This window comes from Heterodontus francisci, chromosome 1 (genome assembly GCF_036365525.1).
Source record: "Heterodontus francisci isolate sHetFra1 chromosome 1, sHetFra1.hap1, whole genome shotgun sequence".
NCBI lineage: Eukaryota > Metazoa > Chordata > Chondrichthyes > Heterodontiformes > Heterodontidae > Heterodontus > Heterodontus francisci.
In genome coordinates this window covers 256,394,958-256,411,544 of record NC_090371.1, presented here as the reverse complement: position 1 = coordinate 256,411,544, position 16,587 = coordinate 256,394,958, and the positions used below count along the sequence as shown (strand labels likewise).

General features: G+C 42.9%; 1 protein-coding gene across 2 annotated transcripts in view; it reads right to left on the bottom strand.

Annotated features, from left to right (window-relative positions):
* tbc1d9 (TBC1 domain family, member 9 (with GRAM domain)) overlaps positions 1 to 16,587 on the bottom strand; it is a 150,655-nt gene that overhangs the window by 34,040 nt on the left and 100,028 nt on the right. For both annotated transcript variants that reach the window (XM_068043405.1, XM_068043409.1), the window contains exons 14-15: positions 7,268 to 7,366; positions 7,072 to 7,140 (exon numbers count right to left, since the gene is read on the bottom strand). In XM_068043405.1, coding sequence (XP_067899506.1) covers positions 7,072 to 7,140; positions 7,268 to 7,366 — 168 coding nt within the window. The remainder of the gene's footprint in view (positions 1 to 7,071; positions 7,141 to 7,267; positions 7,367 to 16,587) is intronic.

Here is a 16,587-nt window from a genome sequence, read left to right as displayed (position 1 = left end):
AGAGAGCGCGCGACAGAGAGAGAGCGCGCGACAGAGAGAGAGCGCGCGACAGAGAGAGAGCGCGCGACAGAGAGAGAGCGCGCGACAGAGAGAGAGCGCGCGACAGAGAGAGAGCGCGCGACAGAGAGAGAGCGCGCGACAGAGAGAGAGCGCGCGACAGAGAGAGAGCGCGCGACAGAGAGAGAGCGCGCGACAGAGAGAGAGCGCGCGACAGAGAGAGAGCGCGCGACAGAGAGAGAGCGCGCGACAGAGAGAGAGCGCGCGACAGAGAGAGAGCGCGCGACAGAGAGAGAGCGCGCGACAGAGAGAGAGCGCGCGACAGAGAGAGAGCGCGCGACAGAGAGAGAGCGCGCGACAGAGAGAGAGCGCGCGACAGAGAGAGAGCGCGACAGAGAGAGAGCGCGACAGAGAGAGAGCGCGACAGAGAGAGAGCGCGACAGAGAGAGAGCGCGACAGAGAGAGAGCGCGACAGAGAGAGCGCGCGACAGAGAGAGAGCGCGCGACAGAGAGAGAGCGCGCGACAGAGAGAGAGCGCGACAGAGAGAGAGCGCGACAGAGAGAGAGCGCGACAGAGAGAGAGCGCGACAGAGAGAGAGCGCGACAGAGAGAGAGCGCGACAGAGAGAGAGCGCGACAGAGAGAGAGCGCGACAGAGAGAGAGCGCGACAGAGAGAGAGCGCGACAGAGAGAGAGCGCGACAGAGAGAGAGCGCGACAGAGAGAGAGCGCGACAGAGAGAGAGCGCGACAGAGAGAGAGCGCGACAGAGAGAGAGCGCGACAGAGAGAGAGCGCGACAGAGAGAGAGCGCGACAGAGAGAGAGCGCGACAGAGAGAGAGCGCGACAGAGAGAGAGCGCGACAGAGAGAGAGCGCGACAGAGAGAGAGCGCGACAGAGAGAGAGCGCGACAGAGAGAGAGCGCGACAGAGAGAGAGCGCGACAGAGAGAGAGCGCTACAGAGAGAGAGCGCTACAGAGAGAGAGCGCTACAGAGAGAGAGCGCTACAGAGAGAGAGCGCTACAGAGAGAGAGCGCTACAGAGAGAGAGCGCTACAGAGAGAGAGCGCTACAGAGAGAGAGCGCTACAGAGAGAGAGAGCTACAGGGAGCGAGAGAGAGCGCTACGGGGAGCGAGAGAGTGCGCTACGGGGAGCGAGAGAGAGCGCTACGGGGAGCGAGAGTGCGCGCTACGGGGAGCGAGAGAGAGCGCTACGGGGAGCGAGAGAGAGCGCTACGGGGAGCGAGAGAGAGCGCTACGGGGAGCGAGAGAGAGCGCTACGGGGAGCGAGAGAGAGCGCTACGGGGAGCGAGAGAGAGCGCTACGGGGAGCGAGAGAGAGCGCTACGGGGAGCGAGAGAGAGCGCTACAGGGAGCGAGAGAGAGCGCTACAGGGAGTGAGAGAGAGCGCTACAGGGAGTGAGAGAGAGCGCTACAGGGAGTGAGAGCGCTAGAGAGAGAGAGCGCTAGAGAGAGCGAGCTAGAGAGACAGAGCTACAAAAAGAGCGAGAGAGAGAGAGAGAGGGAGAGAGCTACAGAGAGACAGAGAGTGCTACAGGGAGAATGAGAGAGCTACAGGGAGCATGAGAGAGCTACAGGGAGAGAGAGAGAGAGAGAGAGAGAGAGAGCTAGAGAGAGAGAGAGCTACAGTGAGAGAGAGAGAGAGAGAGAGAGAGAGACCAGAAGAAAAGCAACATCTAGCAGCTTGTGTTCCAACAAGCCGGATGGCCCAGACTCTGCTGTTGAATCTTACATCTATATTAGATAATACTGAACTGGAAATGTCACACAGTTCTTCAACTGAACCTTCAAGCAAGAGAAAAATCAACAATCATCTCATAGAGTCATACAGCATAGAGACAGGCCCTTCAGCCCACCACGTCCATGCCGACCATAATGCCCATCTATACTAATCCCACCTGCCTGCATTAATTCCATATCCCTCTATGCTTTGCTCATTCAAGCACCTGTCCAGATGCCTCTTAAAATGTGTCTCCTGTTCCTGCCTCCACCACCTCCTCAGGCAGCTCATTCCAGATACCCACTATTCTTTGTGTGAAAAATTTACCCCTTTGGTCCCCTTTAAACCTCCTCCCTTTCACCTTAAATCTATGCCCTCTAGTTTTAGTCAGCCCTACCCATGGGAAACAGACTCTGGCTATCTACACTATCTATGCCTCTCATAATTTTATGTACCTCTATCAAGTCCCCTCTCAGCCTCCTTTGCTCCAGGGAAAACATACCCAGCCTATCCAATCTCTCTTTATAACTCAAGCCCTCCAAACCAGGCAACATCCTCGTGAATCTTTTCTGCACCCTCTCTAGCTTAATCACATCTTTCCTGTTGAGCGGCGACCAGAACTGCACACAGTACTCCAACTGCGGCCTAACCAACGTTATGTACAACTGTAACATGACGTTCCAACTCTTGTACTCAATGCCTCGGCCGATGAAGGCAAGCATGCCATATGCCTTCTTCACCACCCTGTCCAACAGTGTTGCCACTTTCAGGGAACTATGTACTTGCACCCCAAGGTCTCTCTGCTCAACAACATTCCCCAGGGCCCTGCCATTCACTGTATATGTCCTTCCCTGGTTTAACTTCCCAAAATGCATTACTTCGCACTTGTCTGTATTAAATTCCATTTGCCAATCCCTTGCCCACTTTCCCAGTTGATCTATATCCTGTTGTAACCTTAGACAACCTTCTTCACTGTCCACTATACCATCATTTTTGGTGTCATCTGCAAACTTACTAATCATGCCCCCGACATTCACATCCAAGTGATTAATATATCTCAGCCTTGCACCCATCAAGAACTTGATTTCTTAGACAATTCAACAGGCTTATCATGACCTCTCCCCTCCCTCCACCCCGCCCACTCTCCATCTGCCTCATTTTGTGTCTGCTCATGCGAGCGAATGCGTGAGTGGATGCGGTTGTGACAATTTCAGGATAAGGCATATTCATCAATAAACAATTGATTTTCTGATTTTTAAAACACAAGAACACGAGAAATAGGGGCAGAAGTAGACCATATGGCCCATCGAACCTGCTCCGCCATTCAATACGATCATGCTGATCTTGGGCTTCAATTCCACTTTCTTGCCCACTCCCCATATCCCTGGATTCCCTGCAAGACCAAAAATCTATCTATCCCAGCCTTAAATGTATTCAACGATGGAGCATCCACAACCCTCTGGGGTAGAGAATTTCAAAGATTTTCAACCCTTTGAGTGTAGTAATTTCTCCTCATCTCAGAGCTGAATGATCGGCCCCTCATCCCGAGACTGTGCCCCCGCGTTCTGGATTCCCTGACCAGTCGAAAAAATCTCTCAGCTTCTACCCTAGCAAGTCCTTTCAGAATCTTGTATATCTCAATTAGATTGCCTCTCATTCTCCTAAACTCCAGAGAATATAGGCCTAATTTACTCCGCCTATCATAGGAAAGCCCCCACATCCAGGGACCAATTTAGTAAATCTTCACTGCACCGCCTCCCGTGCAAGTATATCCTTTCTTGAATGTGGAGTCCAACACTGCACACAGTATTCCAGGTGAGGTCTCACCAAAGCCCTGTACAATTTTAGTAAGACTTCTTTATTCCTGTACTCCAATCCCCTTGCAATAAAGGCCAACATACCATTTCCGTTCCTAATAGCCTGCTGCACCTGCATGTTAATTTTGTACGTTCCTTGCACGAGTACCCCCAAGTCTCTTTGAACATTAACACTCATCAGTTTCACACCTTTTAAAAAATATTCTGATTTTCTATTTTTACAACCAAAGCGAACAACTTCACACTTCCCTACATTATACTCCATCTGCCATCTTGTTGCCCACTCATTTAACCTGTCTATATCTCCTTGCAGTCTTCTCTATGTCCTCCTCACAGCTTATCTTTCCACCGAGCTATGTGTCAGCAGCGAACTTAGATACGTTATTCTGTCTCGTCATCCAAGTCATTAGTATAGACTGCAGATAGCTGAAGCCCCAGAACTGATTCTTGCAGCACTCCACTATTCACTGCCTGCCAACTTGAAAATGCCCCATTTCTGCCCATTTCTGCTTCCGGTCTGTTAACCAATTCTCTATCCATGCTAATATATTACCCCCAACACCATGAACCCTTATCTTGCCTATTAATATTTTATGTGGCATCTTATCAAATGCCTCATGGAAATCCCAGGTATACCACATCCACTGGTTCCCCTTTATCTACCCTACTAGTTACATCCTCAAAAAACTCTAATGAATTTGCCAAATAGGATTTCCCTTTAGTAAAACCATGCTGACTTGTTCTGATCATACTATGCTTTTCCAAGTGCATTGTTAAGACTTCTTTAATAATAGTTTCCAGCATCTTCCCAATGACTGATGTTAGGCTAACTGGCCTGTAGTTCCCTATTTTCCCTCTACCTCCTTTCTTGAAAAGTGGTGTAACGTTTGCCAACTTCCAATCTGATGGGACCATTCCTGAATCAAATGAATTCTGGAAAATCATAGCTAGGGCATCCAGTATCTCTGCAGCTATCTCATTTAGAACCCTAAGGTGTGGGCCATCTGGTCACGGGGACTTGTCAGATTTTAGTCCCTCAAATTTCTGCAATACTTTTTCTTGATTGATATCAATTTCCTCAATGTCGTCACTCTTTTTGCCCCTAGGTTACTGCCTATTTCTGGTATGGAACTTGTGTCTTCTACTGTGAAGAAAGACACAAAATATTTGTTTGATGCTTTGCCAATTCCTCATTCCCCATGATGATTTCTCTTGTCTCTGCCTCTAAGAGACCAACGTCTACTTTAGCTACTCTTTTCCTTTTTATGTACTTATAAAAGCTCTTACAATCTGTTTATATATTGCTGGCTCGTTTACTTACATATTCTGTGTTTCCCTTTTTATTAACTTTTTGGTGGCCCTTTGCTGGTTTCTAAAACATTCCCAATCCCAATTTTTTTACAACATTGTAAGCCTCTTCTTTTAGTCTAATATTCTCCTTAACTTACTGATTGAGATACGGATGGGTCTTCCTTGGCGAGTTTTTGCTTTTGAATGGAATGTACTTTTGTGAACCCTTTGAATTATTTCTTTAACTATTTCCCACCATACATTCTAGTCTATTTATCCAATTGTCCGTAGCCAGTTCTCCCCTCATACTTTGGTAATTGGCTTTGTTTAAGTTTAAGATTCTTATTTGTGATTGGAATGTCACTTTCAAACTTAACATGAAATTAAATAGTATTATGATCACTATTTCCTAGTAGATCCTTTACTATGACATTGCTTATTAACCCTGCTTCATTACACAGTACAAGATCTAAGATAGCTTTATCCCTAGTCAGTTCTACAACGTGTTGTTCCAAGAAACGGTCATGAAAACACTGTACAAATTCATATTCTAGACCACTGTTGCCAATTTAATTATCCCAGTCTATATGCAGATGAAAGTACCCCACAATTAATACATTACCTTTGTTACAAGCTCCAATAATTTCCCATTTAATGTTCTGTCCAATAATATAACTATTGTAACTACTGTGTGAGGCCTGTGAACTATTCCCACCAGTGTTTTCTGACTCCTGCCATTCCTAATTTCCACCCAAACTGATTCTACTTCATGATCTTCTGAGGCCAGATCCCTTCTTATTAATGTCATTATGCCATACTTCACTTTCAGGACTACCCCTCGTCCTTTGCCATTCTGTCTGTCTCTCAGAAATATTGTGTACCCTGCGATATTCATTTCCCAACCTTGATCTCCTTGCAACCATGTCTCGGTAATGGCAATTAGATCTAGATCATTTACCTCTATTCATGCCACTAGTTCATCTATTTTACTACAGATGCTTTGTGCATTCAGATAAAGGAACTTTAAATTTCATTTTTTTTTACCTCTATTCCCTGCAATGACCTTATTTGACAATGTACAATTTTTGTTGAACTCTGTCCCTTCCTGTCCCATTCTGTTGGCATTTACCCACAGCACTATTCTGCTCTGATGCCCTGACCTCCTTCTTTGGATTTTTAAATTTTGCTTTACCCAAACGCTCCCCACCCTCTTAGATTAAAGCCCTATCCACAGCTTAGTTATGCAGTTGACCAGGACATTGGTTCAAGTGAAGCCTATCCCAATGGAATAGCTCCCTCTTCCCCAAGTACTGATGCCAGTGCCCCAAGAATCGAAACCCCTTCTTCCCACACCACTCTTTGAACCACACATTTAGTTCTCTAATCTGCTCGACCCTGTGCCAATTTGCACACCTACACCTGCCACTGTCTCTTTATTTGAAAAATAAAACACTAAAGGAGTTGACCGTGGGAACCACCCACATCACATCACCTGGCCATAACAACTAAAACAGTACACTAATAAAACATTTCAGTCTCAATGTTGAACAATGAGCAGATTGTGCTGTGGACTGGAAACTAAACTGAGATAGGTCAAGTTTTTATTTGCAGATTCTTACCAGCTACTAGAGAAATAAACTTTTAAATTCTGTGAGCTGGATTTAACTTCAGATCTGAGAGGTTGGAAAAATGATTTAAATCACAGTACACTAATTTATCCATAATAACTTTTTATATTAAGTAGATGATACCCAACTAAATCAACAGAGCACTTGTAAAATTGCATCAATATTAGCACAAGGAAGAAGATGGCCTCCTTCTGTGCAGTAACCATTTTGGGGAAGTTCTGCACAGATGAACCATTTATTAGAAAAAAAGACATTGTAGCCCTGTACAAACAACCTCGAGAGCTCAGCTTCATAGCCTGAATAAAAACAGCAACTTGGCATTTATGTGGTTTGCCTCCGAAGGAAGAAAAATGAAGTAAAATCATTCAAGCAATGGTGTTTTGTGCCTCTGTAGGTGGTACACTGCCTCAGTTATACTAAAGTAGCAGCTTCGACACTGTTTTTGCAAACACTTCCATATTATAAACAGGTATTAGATGCAGTTTATCTGCATATTAGCTATGCAGAGAATATTATAAACAATGACGGAAGCTCACTAATCTAAAGAAGCACTTCACATGTTAAGTTAGACAAAAACACCACTGTCATATGAAAGCTGCTTACCTTAAAAAGGACATACAGTTCTTCCAGTTCATCTATAGTGAATGATGTGTCTGTCACAATGGCTCGAACCTGGACATAAAAAGAAATTCAAAACAAAGCACAGATTTTGATTAAAATGCAAATATATGTTGTACTATATTTGTAATTCAAATAAAACTTGTAAAATAATTCAGAATATTTCAATAACTGCACTCACTACATTACGCTTTGTGGTGTCTTCAAGAGTCTGGATCACTCGCAGTCGCTGCTTAAATCGCATCTGCTCGATCACATCTGCTCTGATGCTGCCAAATTTCTGAGAAGATTAAACATGCACTGAATATACTGTATAATATAAATCCATAATAACTTTAAGTAATGGCCTAGGAAAGCTCCATTTCACACAAATAGAAATCAAAGCTACATAATTTACTGTCTAAAGTACAGAAAACCTGCTTATTTGCAATCCATCAGACATGAGCACCTCACCAATTGTGACAGAACAATTTTTATGAAGAATGAAAGAAAAAAAAAATCAAGGCTGTTTTGGTGCATAGAAACCTTTACTGGCCTAAATTTCTTCTAACCTCTTAAAACAAGGATAAATACAGAATAATACCAGTATTGCTGAAAATAGAGACATGTTGTCTAAGCTTTTGTTTTGCATCATCAGGACAATCTGCAAGAATACCAATGTAAGGGAAAACAACGACTTTATACTGTATGAGAAAAGAGAGTGCTGATTGGTAGTGGTGTTGCCATGGAGAATGCACTAGTTTACGGTGACTGACAATTAACTGCCAAGCTTTGTTTGAAATTTAAACCAGGCAGCTCGACTCTGATTGGTCAAGGCATTGCCTTGAGAAATGAACCAGCGAATGGCTGTCACTTATTTTGTTCAGCTGAAACAGGCACAATGTTTGTACGTATTCTTTCTGTCTACAAGAACAGAGCCCTGTTCTTGTAATATTAATATATCCATTAATATATGTAGCTTCCAGTACGTGCAAATGTGCCACATTGCGAGCCCTACAGACAGACAACCTTAAATTGGTTGTCAGAGTAATTCTCAGCACATTGAGGATTATTTAGCAAATACTGTCCAATTGTGGAATCACATCTAATGTTGGTCACTGTGTTTTGAGTTTTGCAAGCACGAGCTGGCTGGGTACGATCGGTACCTTGCCCGTTGCGAATAGCGGAAGGGACATGTTGTTTGATACGATCTGCCAATCTTTGGGACGTATGGCCTATATACCTAGCATCACACTGGCATTGAAATTCATATATCACATTATGCATTTGTGTGATAGGCAGGACGTCTTTTTGGCTTGACGGCAGCATCCTGTTAGTGGCAAATACCACACGTGTTGCTACTGCATAGTAGCAGTGTGAAACAGCTAGCTTCACCAGTTGCTCAAATTTTTGGGATACATTATTCTGCCACGGTAATTTGAGGTAGACTGGGCATTTTTCAGGGCCAAAAATGATGGCCTTCGGCCCGTTCATAAGTTTATGCAGTAGCAACACGTGTGTTGCCACTAACAGGATGCTGCCATCAAGCCAAAAAGACATCCTTCCCATCACACAAATGAGTAATGTGATATATGAAGTTCAATGCCAGTGTGATGCCAGGTATATAGGCCGTACGTCCCAAAGACTGGCAGATCATATCAAACATGTCCCTTCAGCTATTCGCAACGGGCAAGGTACGGGCCGTACCCAACCAGCTCATGCTTGCAAAACTCAAAACACAGTGTCCAACATTAGATGTGATTCTGCAACTGGACAACATTTGCTAAATAATCCTCAGTGTGCTAAGAATTACTCTGACAACCAATTTAAGATCATCAGTATGGCTCGCAGTGTGGCACATTTGTGCATACTGGAAGCTACATATATTAATACACAGGAGCCTGTTCTTTGCAGACAGAAGGAATATGTACAAACATTGCGCCTGTTTCAGCTGAACAAAATAAGTGACAGACATTCGCTGGTTCATTCCTCAGGGCAATGTCTTGACCAGAGTCAAGCTGCCTGGTTTAAATTTCAAACAAAGCTTGGCAGTTAATTGTCAGTCACCGTAAACTAGTGCATTCTCCATGGCAACGCCTCTACCAGAGTTCGCTTGCCAACCAATCAGCACTCTCTTCTCATACAGTATAAAGTCATTGCTTTCCCTTACATTGGTATTCTTGTAGATTGTACTGATGAGTGCAAGACGAAAAGCTTCAACATGTCTCTATTTTCAGCAATACTCAAGTTCTGTACTGCCAAACCACTATCTACGTAACAGAATAACATCTTATAATTTAAAGAAAAAAATAAGGTCATGAGATTTGAACACTTATGTTGCAAAGCATTGAGATTTTATTTGCTAGAGATCAGAAGTCATCGAACTCCATACTTTCTCTTTCACTGCATAAAATTCATCAAGAATTTCACCGACTCATGACTCGATGCACAATCTAACTTTCGATCTTTGGAAGTTCACAACACTCGCACATCTTCATTTATGTTCTCTGGAGTCCGTTAGAGTTTTTCACAGAAGAAATGATTTCTGCACCAGTCATCTCTCCACAAATGCAGTGCACAATATAAGGCATTCTTTTCTCATTCTATCACTACTCACCTTCTCTCTATTTGCTGCATAGATTTGATCAAGCAGACTACGATAGAAAGTCTGTTCTTGTCACAATTGTAAATGATGGATAATATTGATGGATACTCTGCTAATAAACTCAAAAACACATCCTCAATCCATGCAGTGGGTTTGCCACTTTTTTTTTAAACCGCGCAGCTTTTTGCAAACAGGATCGGTTTCATTTTTCAGTGACACAGAAATCCATTTTATGCTTCAAAGCGTTCCACAAAAGGCTCTTTGGAAACCTCATTAGCCGTAACTTTTAAAAAGCAATTGCAAATCAGGATTTTGAGCACACAGTTGTGATTAAATCACCTAAACAGCACTTCATCAACACTGGTAATCTTAGTTTCACACTTCTCAATTCTTCTCCAGCCCTTCGAGATCCACTTTTTTTTCCAAAATTCTTGAAACCAAGATTCAGAAATGCCACACTTCTGTGCAACTAGCTTTACAATATTGAATTCCTTCACACTATTCAAAACATCTACTTGCTCATGCAATAAGTTACACTGCTTTTTTCTATTAAGCAAACTTGAATTTGACTTTTATTCCTCCCTCACCCACATAACACATTAAACATTAAAGATAACTGGAAACCAGGTCAAAATAGTTTTAGATACATTGAGCTCAGATTGCAAGATGAAAGTCTAAAGTTCAAAGGTGGAAAGTCTTATTAAAGCAAGATTTCAGCACACCACACTTACACAAATGGGAATTGTAATAAATTAAATTGCAATAAAACAAACTTTTCATAATAGTTATTTCAGAGGAAAAAATGGACTATAGAAATGGTCACATCAAAACAAGAATTGCAATTAAGCGGGTTGCAAATAAACAGGTATGACTGTTTCAAACGTTGTATGAAATCTGCATGAAATAATTTGGTCAATAGGCTTTTGATGAAATTTTATTTAACGAAAATACACTTCCCTAACCAGGATACCGTAAATGCAAAATTCTGAATATAGTTTTCCATTTTTCCAAATGTTGACGCTAAAGCTGAATATTTGAGATTCCACAATGAGAAAATAGTGCAGCAATACATCTTTAAAAAATTCCTCTGTGCATAAACACACATTTCACTTTCAAGTTGCACACAAATTCTTTCAGCCACCAGGACCCTTTTTTTCTGCCTGATACTTTCAGATCAACAGGCATCTACAAAACTGTGCAATAGGCTGTAATTTTTATGGGGACAAAATAAAAATTTGGTGAAATAACAGTGTGGGAATGGGCAACTCTTGCTTGAACTAGGTCAATAATGTAATCATGATGAAACTAAATGCTAAATACTAACAAAAAGCTTACACAGCAGAATATTGCTGTAGGGAAAGGAAAAATGATCTCTTACAAGTGTGAATGGTGCTAATTTTTGAAGTGTTTTGGGTTGTTTTCCTAGAATTTCCTTTTAAACTACTTTCTACCATACATGTTCAAGTATTGGTATCTGACACATCCATGTCAAACACACTTGCCACTCAAAGCTGTAAGGATAAAATAGAATCTGGATACTGAACTACACAGGGAGGCACAGTGGTGCAGTGGTTAGCACTGCAGCCTCACAGCTCCAGCGACCCGGGTTCAGTTCTGGGTACTGCATGTGCGGAGTTTGCAAGTTCTCCCTGTGTCTGCGTGGGTTTCAGCTGGGTGCTCCGGTTTCCTCCCACAGACAAAGACTTGCAGGTTGATAGGTAAATTAGCTGTTGTAAATTGCCCCTAGTGTAGGTAGGAGAATGGTGGGGATGTGGTAGAGAATATGGGATTAATGTAGGATTAGTATAAATGGGTGGTTGTTGGTTGGCACACACTCGGTGGGCCGAAGGGCCTGTTTCAGTGCTGTATCTCTAAATAAATAAGTACGCTTAGAACTGTTGCTAGGCAAAACAAACACAAAATTACTTCCTATTAGACATCACAATAATGTATTCTTAATCCTTCTCTATCATTATGTCTATGCATTGCCAGAGAAATGTCACAGTGTAGATCTCATTAGAATGAACAGAGGTGTTATAATGACAACTGTCCAATGTGCATATTTAAGAGGATGGCAGCTGTAAATCATTTGCAGGCATCATTGATAATCCTGTCCCTACATGTTTATTGAACAAAAAGATTAAAGTTTATGGAGGCTTTTGCAGATCACACAGTGAGGACATATGCTGGAAGAAAAATAATACATTACGTAGCCTGACTACTAATTTTTAAAAACGTATGAAAAGTTGTGCGGCACGCTATGTTCCGCGCTCACTCCTAGCATTTAATCCTTTGAATGAGGTGCGCAAAAATGGAAAATTACACCTCAAATGCTGAAGGTTCAGGATTACATATATCCACAAGGGTGGTTACTTCACCAGCTATGATAGGCATTGCTGACAGATCTAGGAAAGCTTAATTTTGAAAACTGAGACAAGTTGCTCTGTTAAGACGGAATGCTATATTGAAACTTTACAGGTTACAAAAAAAATGATAGCTTTTAAGCATACCATTGAGAGCACATGTCGGGACTTCAGGCATAGAGATTTTACATTTTTTAAATTGTGCGAAGCTTCTGCTAGAAGCATGAATTTATAAAATCTACCCTTTGATGTTTTGTGCCAAACCGTGCTTCTACAGTATTCATATGCATTACCTGAATTTTTGCACCATAATTTTCAAGTATTCTCCTTATTTTAACATTAATGATATTATCAACATTCTGCATTTACTGTGATCATTTGTTCAGTGGACAAGCTAAAATTAAACATTTTAGGCTCAGCTGTTTGAATCCTATTAAAATTACAAAAACATGGACAGCATATGTAACTTAAGCCTGCAGTTAAACAAAGCGACACAGCAAGTGCACTGCACTTTGCTTCCTCTAATGATTTGTGCAAAAGCAGAACAATTATTTTCTAAATTCAAATAGCACTGAAATTATTAGCATAAAATTATGAAATTGGCTGTAATTTCAGAATTGTTGGTCTAAGATGTGAGAGTGACTGCTCTTAACATCAAGGCAACATTTGACCGAGTATGGCATCAAGGAGCACTAGCAAAACTGGAGTCAATGGCAATCAGGAGGAAAACTCTCCACTGGTTGGATTTGTACCTAGCATAAAGGAAGATGGCTGTGGTTGTTGGAGGTCAATCATCTCAGCTCCAGGACATCAATGCAGGAGTTCCTCAGGGTAGTGTCCTCAGACCAACCATCTTCTGCAACAATGACCTTCCTTCAATCAGAAGGTCAGAAGTGGGGATGTTCGCTGATCATTGGACAATGTTCAGCACTATTCGTGACTCCTCAGATACTGAAGCAGCCAGTGTAGAAATGCAGCAAGACCTGGACAATATCCAGGCTTGGGCTGATAAGTGGCAAGTAACATTCGCACCAGACAAGAGCCAGGCAATGACCATCTCCAACAAGAGAATCTAACTATCTCCCCTTGACATTAATGGCATTACCATCATTGAATCCCCCACCCCTATCAACATTCTGGGGGTTGCCAATGACGAGAAACTGGAGTAGCTATATAAATACTGTGGTTACAAGAACAGGTCAGAGGCTAAGAATCCTGTGGCAAGTAACTCACCTCCTGACTTCCCAAAGCCTGTCAACCATCTACAAGGCACAACTCAGGAGTGTGATGGAATACTCTCCACTTGTCTGGATGGGTGCTGTTCCAACAACACTCAAGAAGCTCAACACCATCCAGGACAAAGCAGCCCGCTTGATTGGCACCCCATCCATAAAAATTCACTCCCTCCACCACCGACGCACAGTGGCAGCAGTGTGTACCATCTACAAGATGCACTGCAGCAACGCACCAAGGCTCCTCAGACAGCACCTTCCAAACCCACGACCTCTACCACCTAGAAGGACAAGGGCAGCAGATGCATGGGAACACCACCACCTGCAAGTACCCCTCCAAGCCACACACTATCCTGACTTAGAATTTTATTGCCGCTCCTTCACTGTTGCAGGGTCAAAATCCTGGAACTCCCTTCCTAATAGCACAGTGGGTGTATCTACAACGAAAGGACTGCAGGGGTTCAAGAAGGCAGCGCACCTCTACCTTCTCAAGGGCAATTAGGGATGGGCAATAAATGCTGGCCTAGCCAGCGATGTTCACATCCCATAAACAAATAAAAAATGCTTTGCTTTTCCTCTAGATTTCCACAGATTCAATAAAAGACATCAGGAATTCCAAGCATACACAAAACACCGTGCCATTCATTCCTCAGAAGCAATTATATATAGACTGAAGTGTTTATTACCTCAGCATAATGAGGCATGTCCTGAGCCATATGTAAAGACACGAAGCTTCCAAAACAGGTTCTAAATATGTATTAATTTTTTTTGAATATACACTTTTAATAAAATTTTACTTACTTACATGAAGGCCACATTCTTCTTGTAAAATAATTATTCCTGACCAATCTCGTAATTTTATCATGAAAAAAGTGAAAGTGAAAAAGTCCCTAGAGGGTCCAGTTTGAATATGGTGATTAAATTATTCCACTAATTGATGATTCAAGCACATTTCACTTAACATTTCTCAGTAAAGGGAAGTGAGGAAGTTAGAATACTCTAATTCTCATAAAATTAATTTTTCCTCTATTGGGAGATCAATAATGATATTGTCAATAGAGATGACTTAGTGTACCACACTCTTCAGGCAAAAGTATGTGATACTGGCATGTTCTGATATGACTATCCCTTTAGCGTTAGTCTTCTCTCAATCCCCCCACTACTGTGTTCAGCCTTCTTGACCAACATCCAGTCCTAGGTGCCACAATTTCTTCCAATTAAACATCGAAAAAACAAAGGTTGTTATCTTTGCTTCCTACCACAAATTTATTCCCTTGCTCCCAAATCTCAAGACACTGTCTCAGGCTAAACCAGACTCTTTGCAACTTCAGGATCTTATTTCTAAGACTTCTAATCTGAGCTCATAACCTTTCCATCAAGACCACCTGCCTACTTGTTCTTCTATAGGCTCAGAAACATAGAAAAATAGGAGCAGGAGTAGGCCACTCGGCCCTTCGAGCCTGCACCACCATTCAATACGATCATGGCTGATCATCCAAACCCTGTCCTCGCTTTTCCCCGTATCCCTTGATCCCTTTAGCCCTAACTATATCTTCAATATATTTAATGATTTGGCCTCAATTGCTTTCTGCGATAGAGAATTCCACAGGTTCACCACTCTCTGGATGAAGAAATCCCTCCTCATCTCAGTCCTAAATGGCTTACCCCTTATCCTAAGACTGTGACCCCTGGTCCTGAACTCCCCCACTATCGGGAACATCCTTCCTGCATCTAGTCTGTCCAGTTCTGTTAGAATTTTGTAGGTTTCTATGAAATCCCCTCATTCTTCTAAACTCCAGAGAATACAAGCCTAATCGACCCAATCTCTCTTCAAAAGTCAGTCCTGCCATCCCAAGAATCAGTCTGGAACCTTCAACGCACTCCTTCCATAGCAAGAACATCCTTCCTCAGATAAGGAGGCCAAAACTGCACACAATACTCCAGATGTGGTCTCACCAAGGCCTTGTATAATTGCAGCAAGACATCCTTGCTCCTGTACTCAAATCCTCTTGCTATGAAGGCCGACATACCATTTTCCTTCTTAACTGCCTGCTGCACCTCCATGCTTACTTTCAGTGACTGGTGCACAAGGGCACCCAGGTCTCACTGCACCTCCCCCTTACTATGCTTTTGTTACCTCCAGACTCCAATATTCTAATGGTTTGCTGGCCAGCCTCCTGCCTTCCACCCCGCCCCCCTCCATAAAACATGGGTTCATTAAAACTCTGCTGCTCATATCCTAACCCGTGCCAAGTTCCATTCATCTATCATGGCTTTGTTCGCTGACCTACCTTAGCTCCCGGACCACCAAAGCCTCCAGCTTAAAATTCTCATCCTCGTTTAAATCATTCCACGGCCTTGCCTCTCCCCATTGCTAAACCATCAACGGCACAACCGTCTAAAAACTCTGCATTCCTCTAACTCAGGCCTTCTGTGCATTCCTCACAGTCTTTGCTCCACCTGGTGGTCGTGCCTTCTGTCATCCAGGCCCCAAGCTCTCCAATTCCCTCTAAACCTTCCCATCCCTCTCTCCTCCTTTTAGAGGATCTTTAAGACCTACCTCTTTGACCTAGCTTTTAGTTACCCATCCTAATATAGAGTCATTGTGGCATAGAAGGAGGCTACTCAGCCCGTCGAGTCCATGCCAGCTCTCTGTAGAGTAATCCAATCAGTGTAATTTCCCCCAGTCTATTACCGTATACCTGCAAGTTTATTTCCCTCAAGTGCCCATCCAATTTCGTTATGAAATCATTCATAATCTCTGCTTCCACCACCCTCCTGGGCAACAAATTCCAGGTTATCACTCACTGCATAAAAAAGTTCTTCTCACATTCCCCCTGCATCTCTTGCCCAAAACCTTAAATCTGTGTCCCCAATCCTTGTACCGTGAGCTAATGGGAACAGCTTTTCTTTGTCTACCTCATTTAAACCTGTCGTAATCTTGTACACCTCAAACAAACCTCCCCTCAATCTCTAAAATAAAAGCAAAATACTGTAGATGCTGGAAATCTGGAATAAAAACAAGAAATGCTGGAAATACTCAGCAGGTCTGGCAGCATCTGTGGAGAGAGAAGCAGAGTTAACGTTTCTTGAACAAGGGTCACTGACCTAAAACGTTAACTCTGCTTCTCTCTCCACAGATGCTGCCAGACCTGCTGAGTATTTCCAGCATTTCTTGTTTTTATCCCCTCAATCTCCTTTGCTCCAAGGAGAACAACCCCAGCTTCTCCAACCTAACCTTGTAGCTAAAATTCCCCATCCCTGGAGCCATTCAGGTAAATCTCCTCTGTACCCTCCCAAGGACCCTCACATCTTTCCTAAA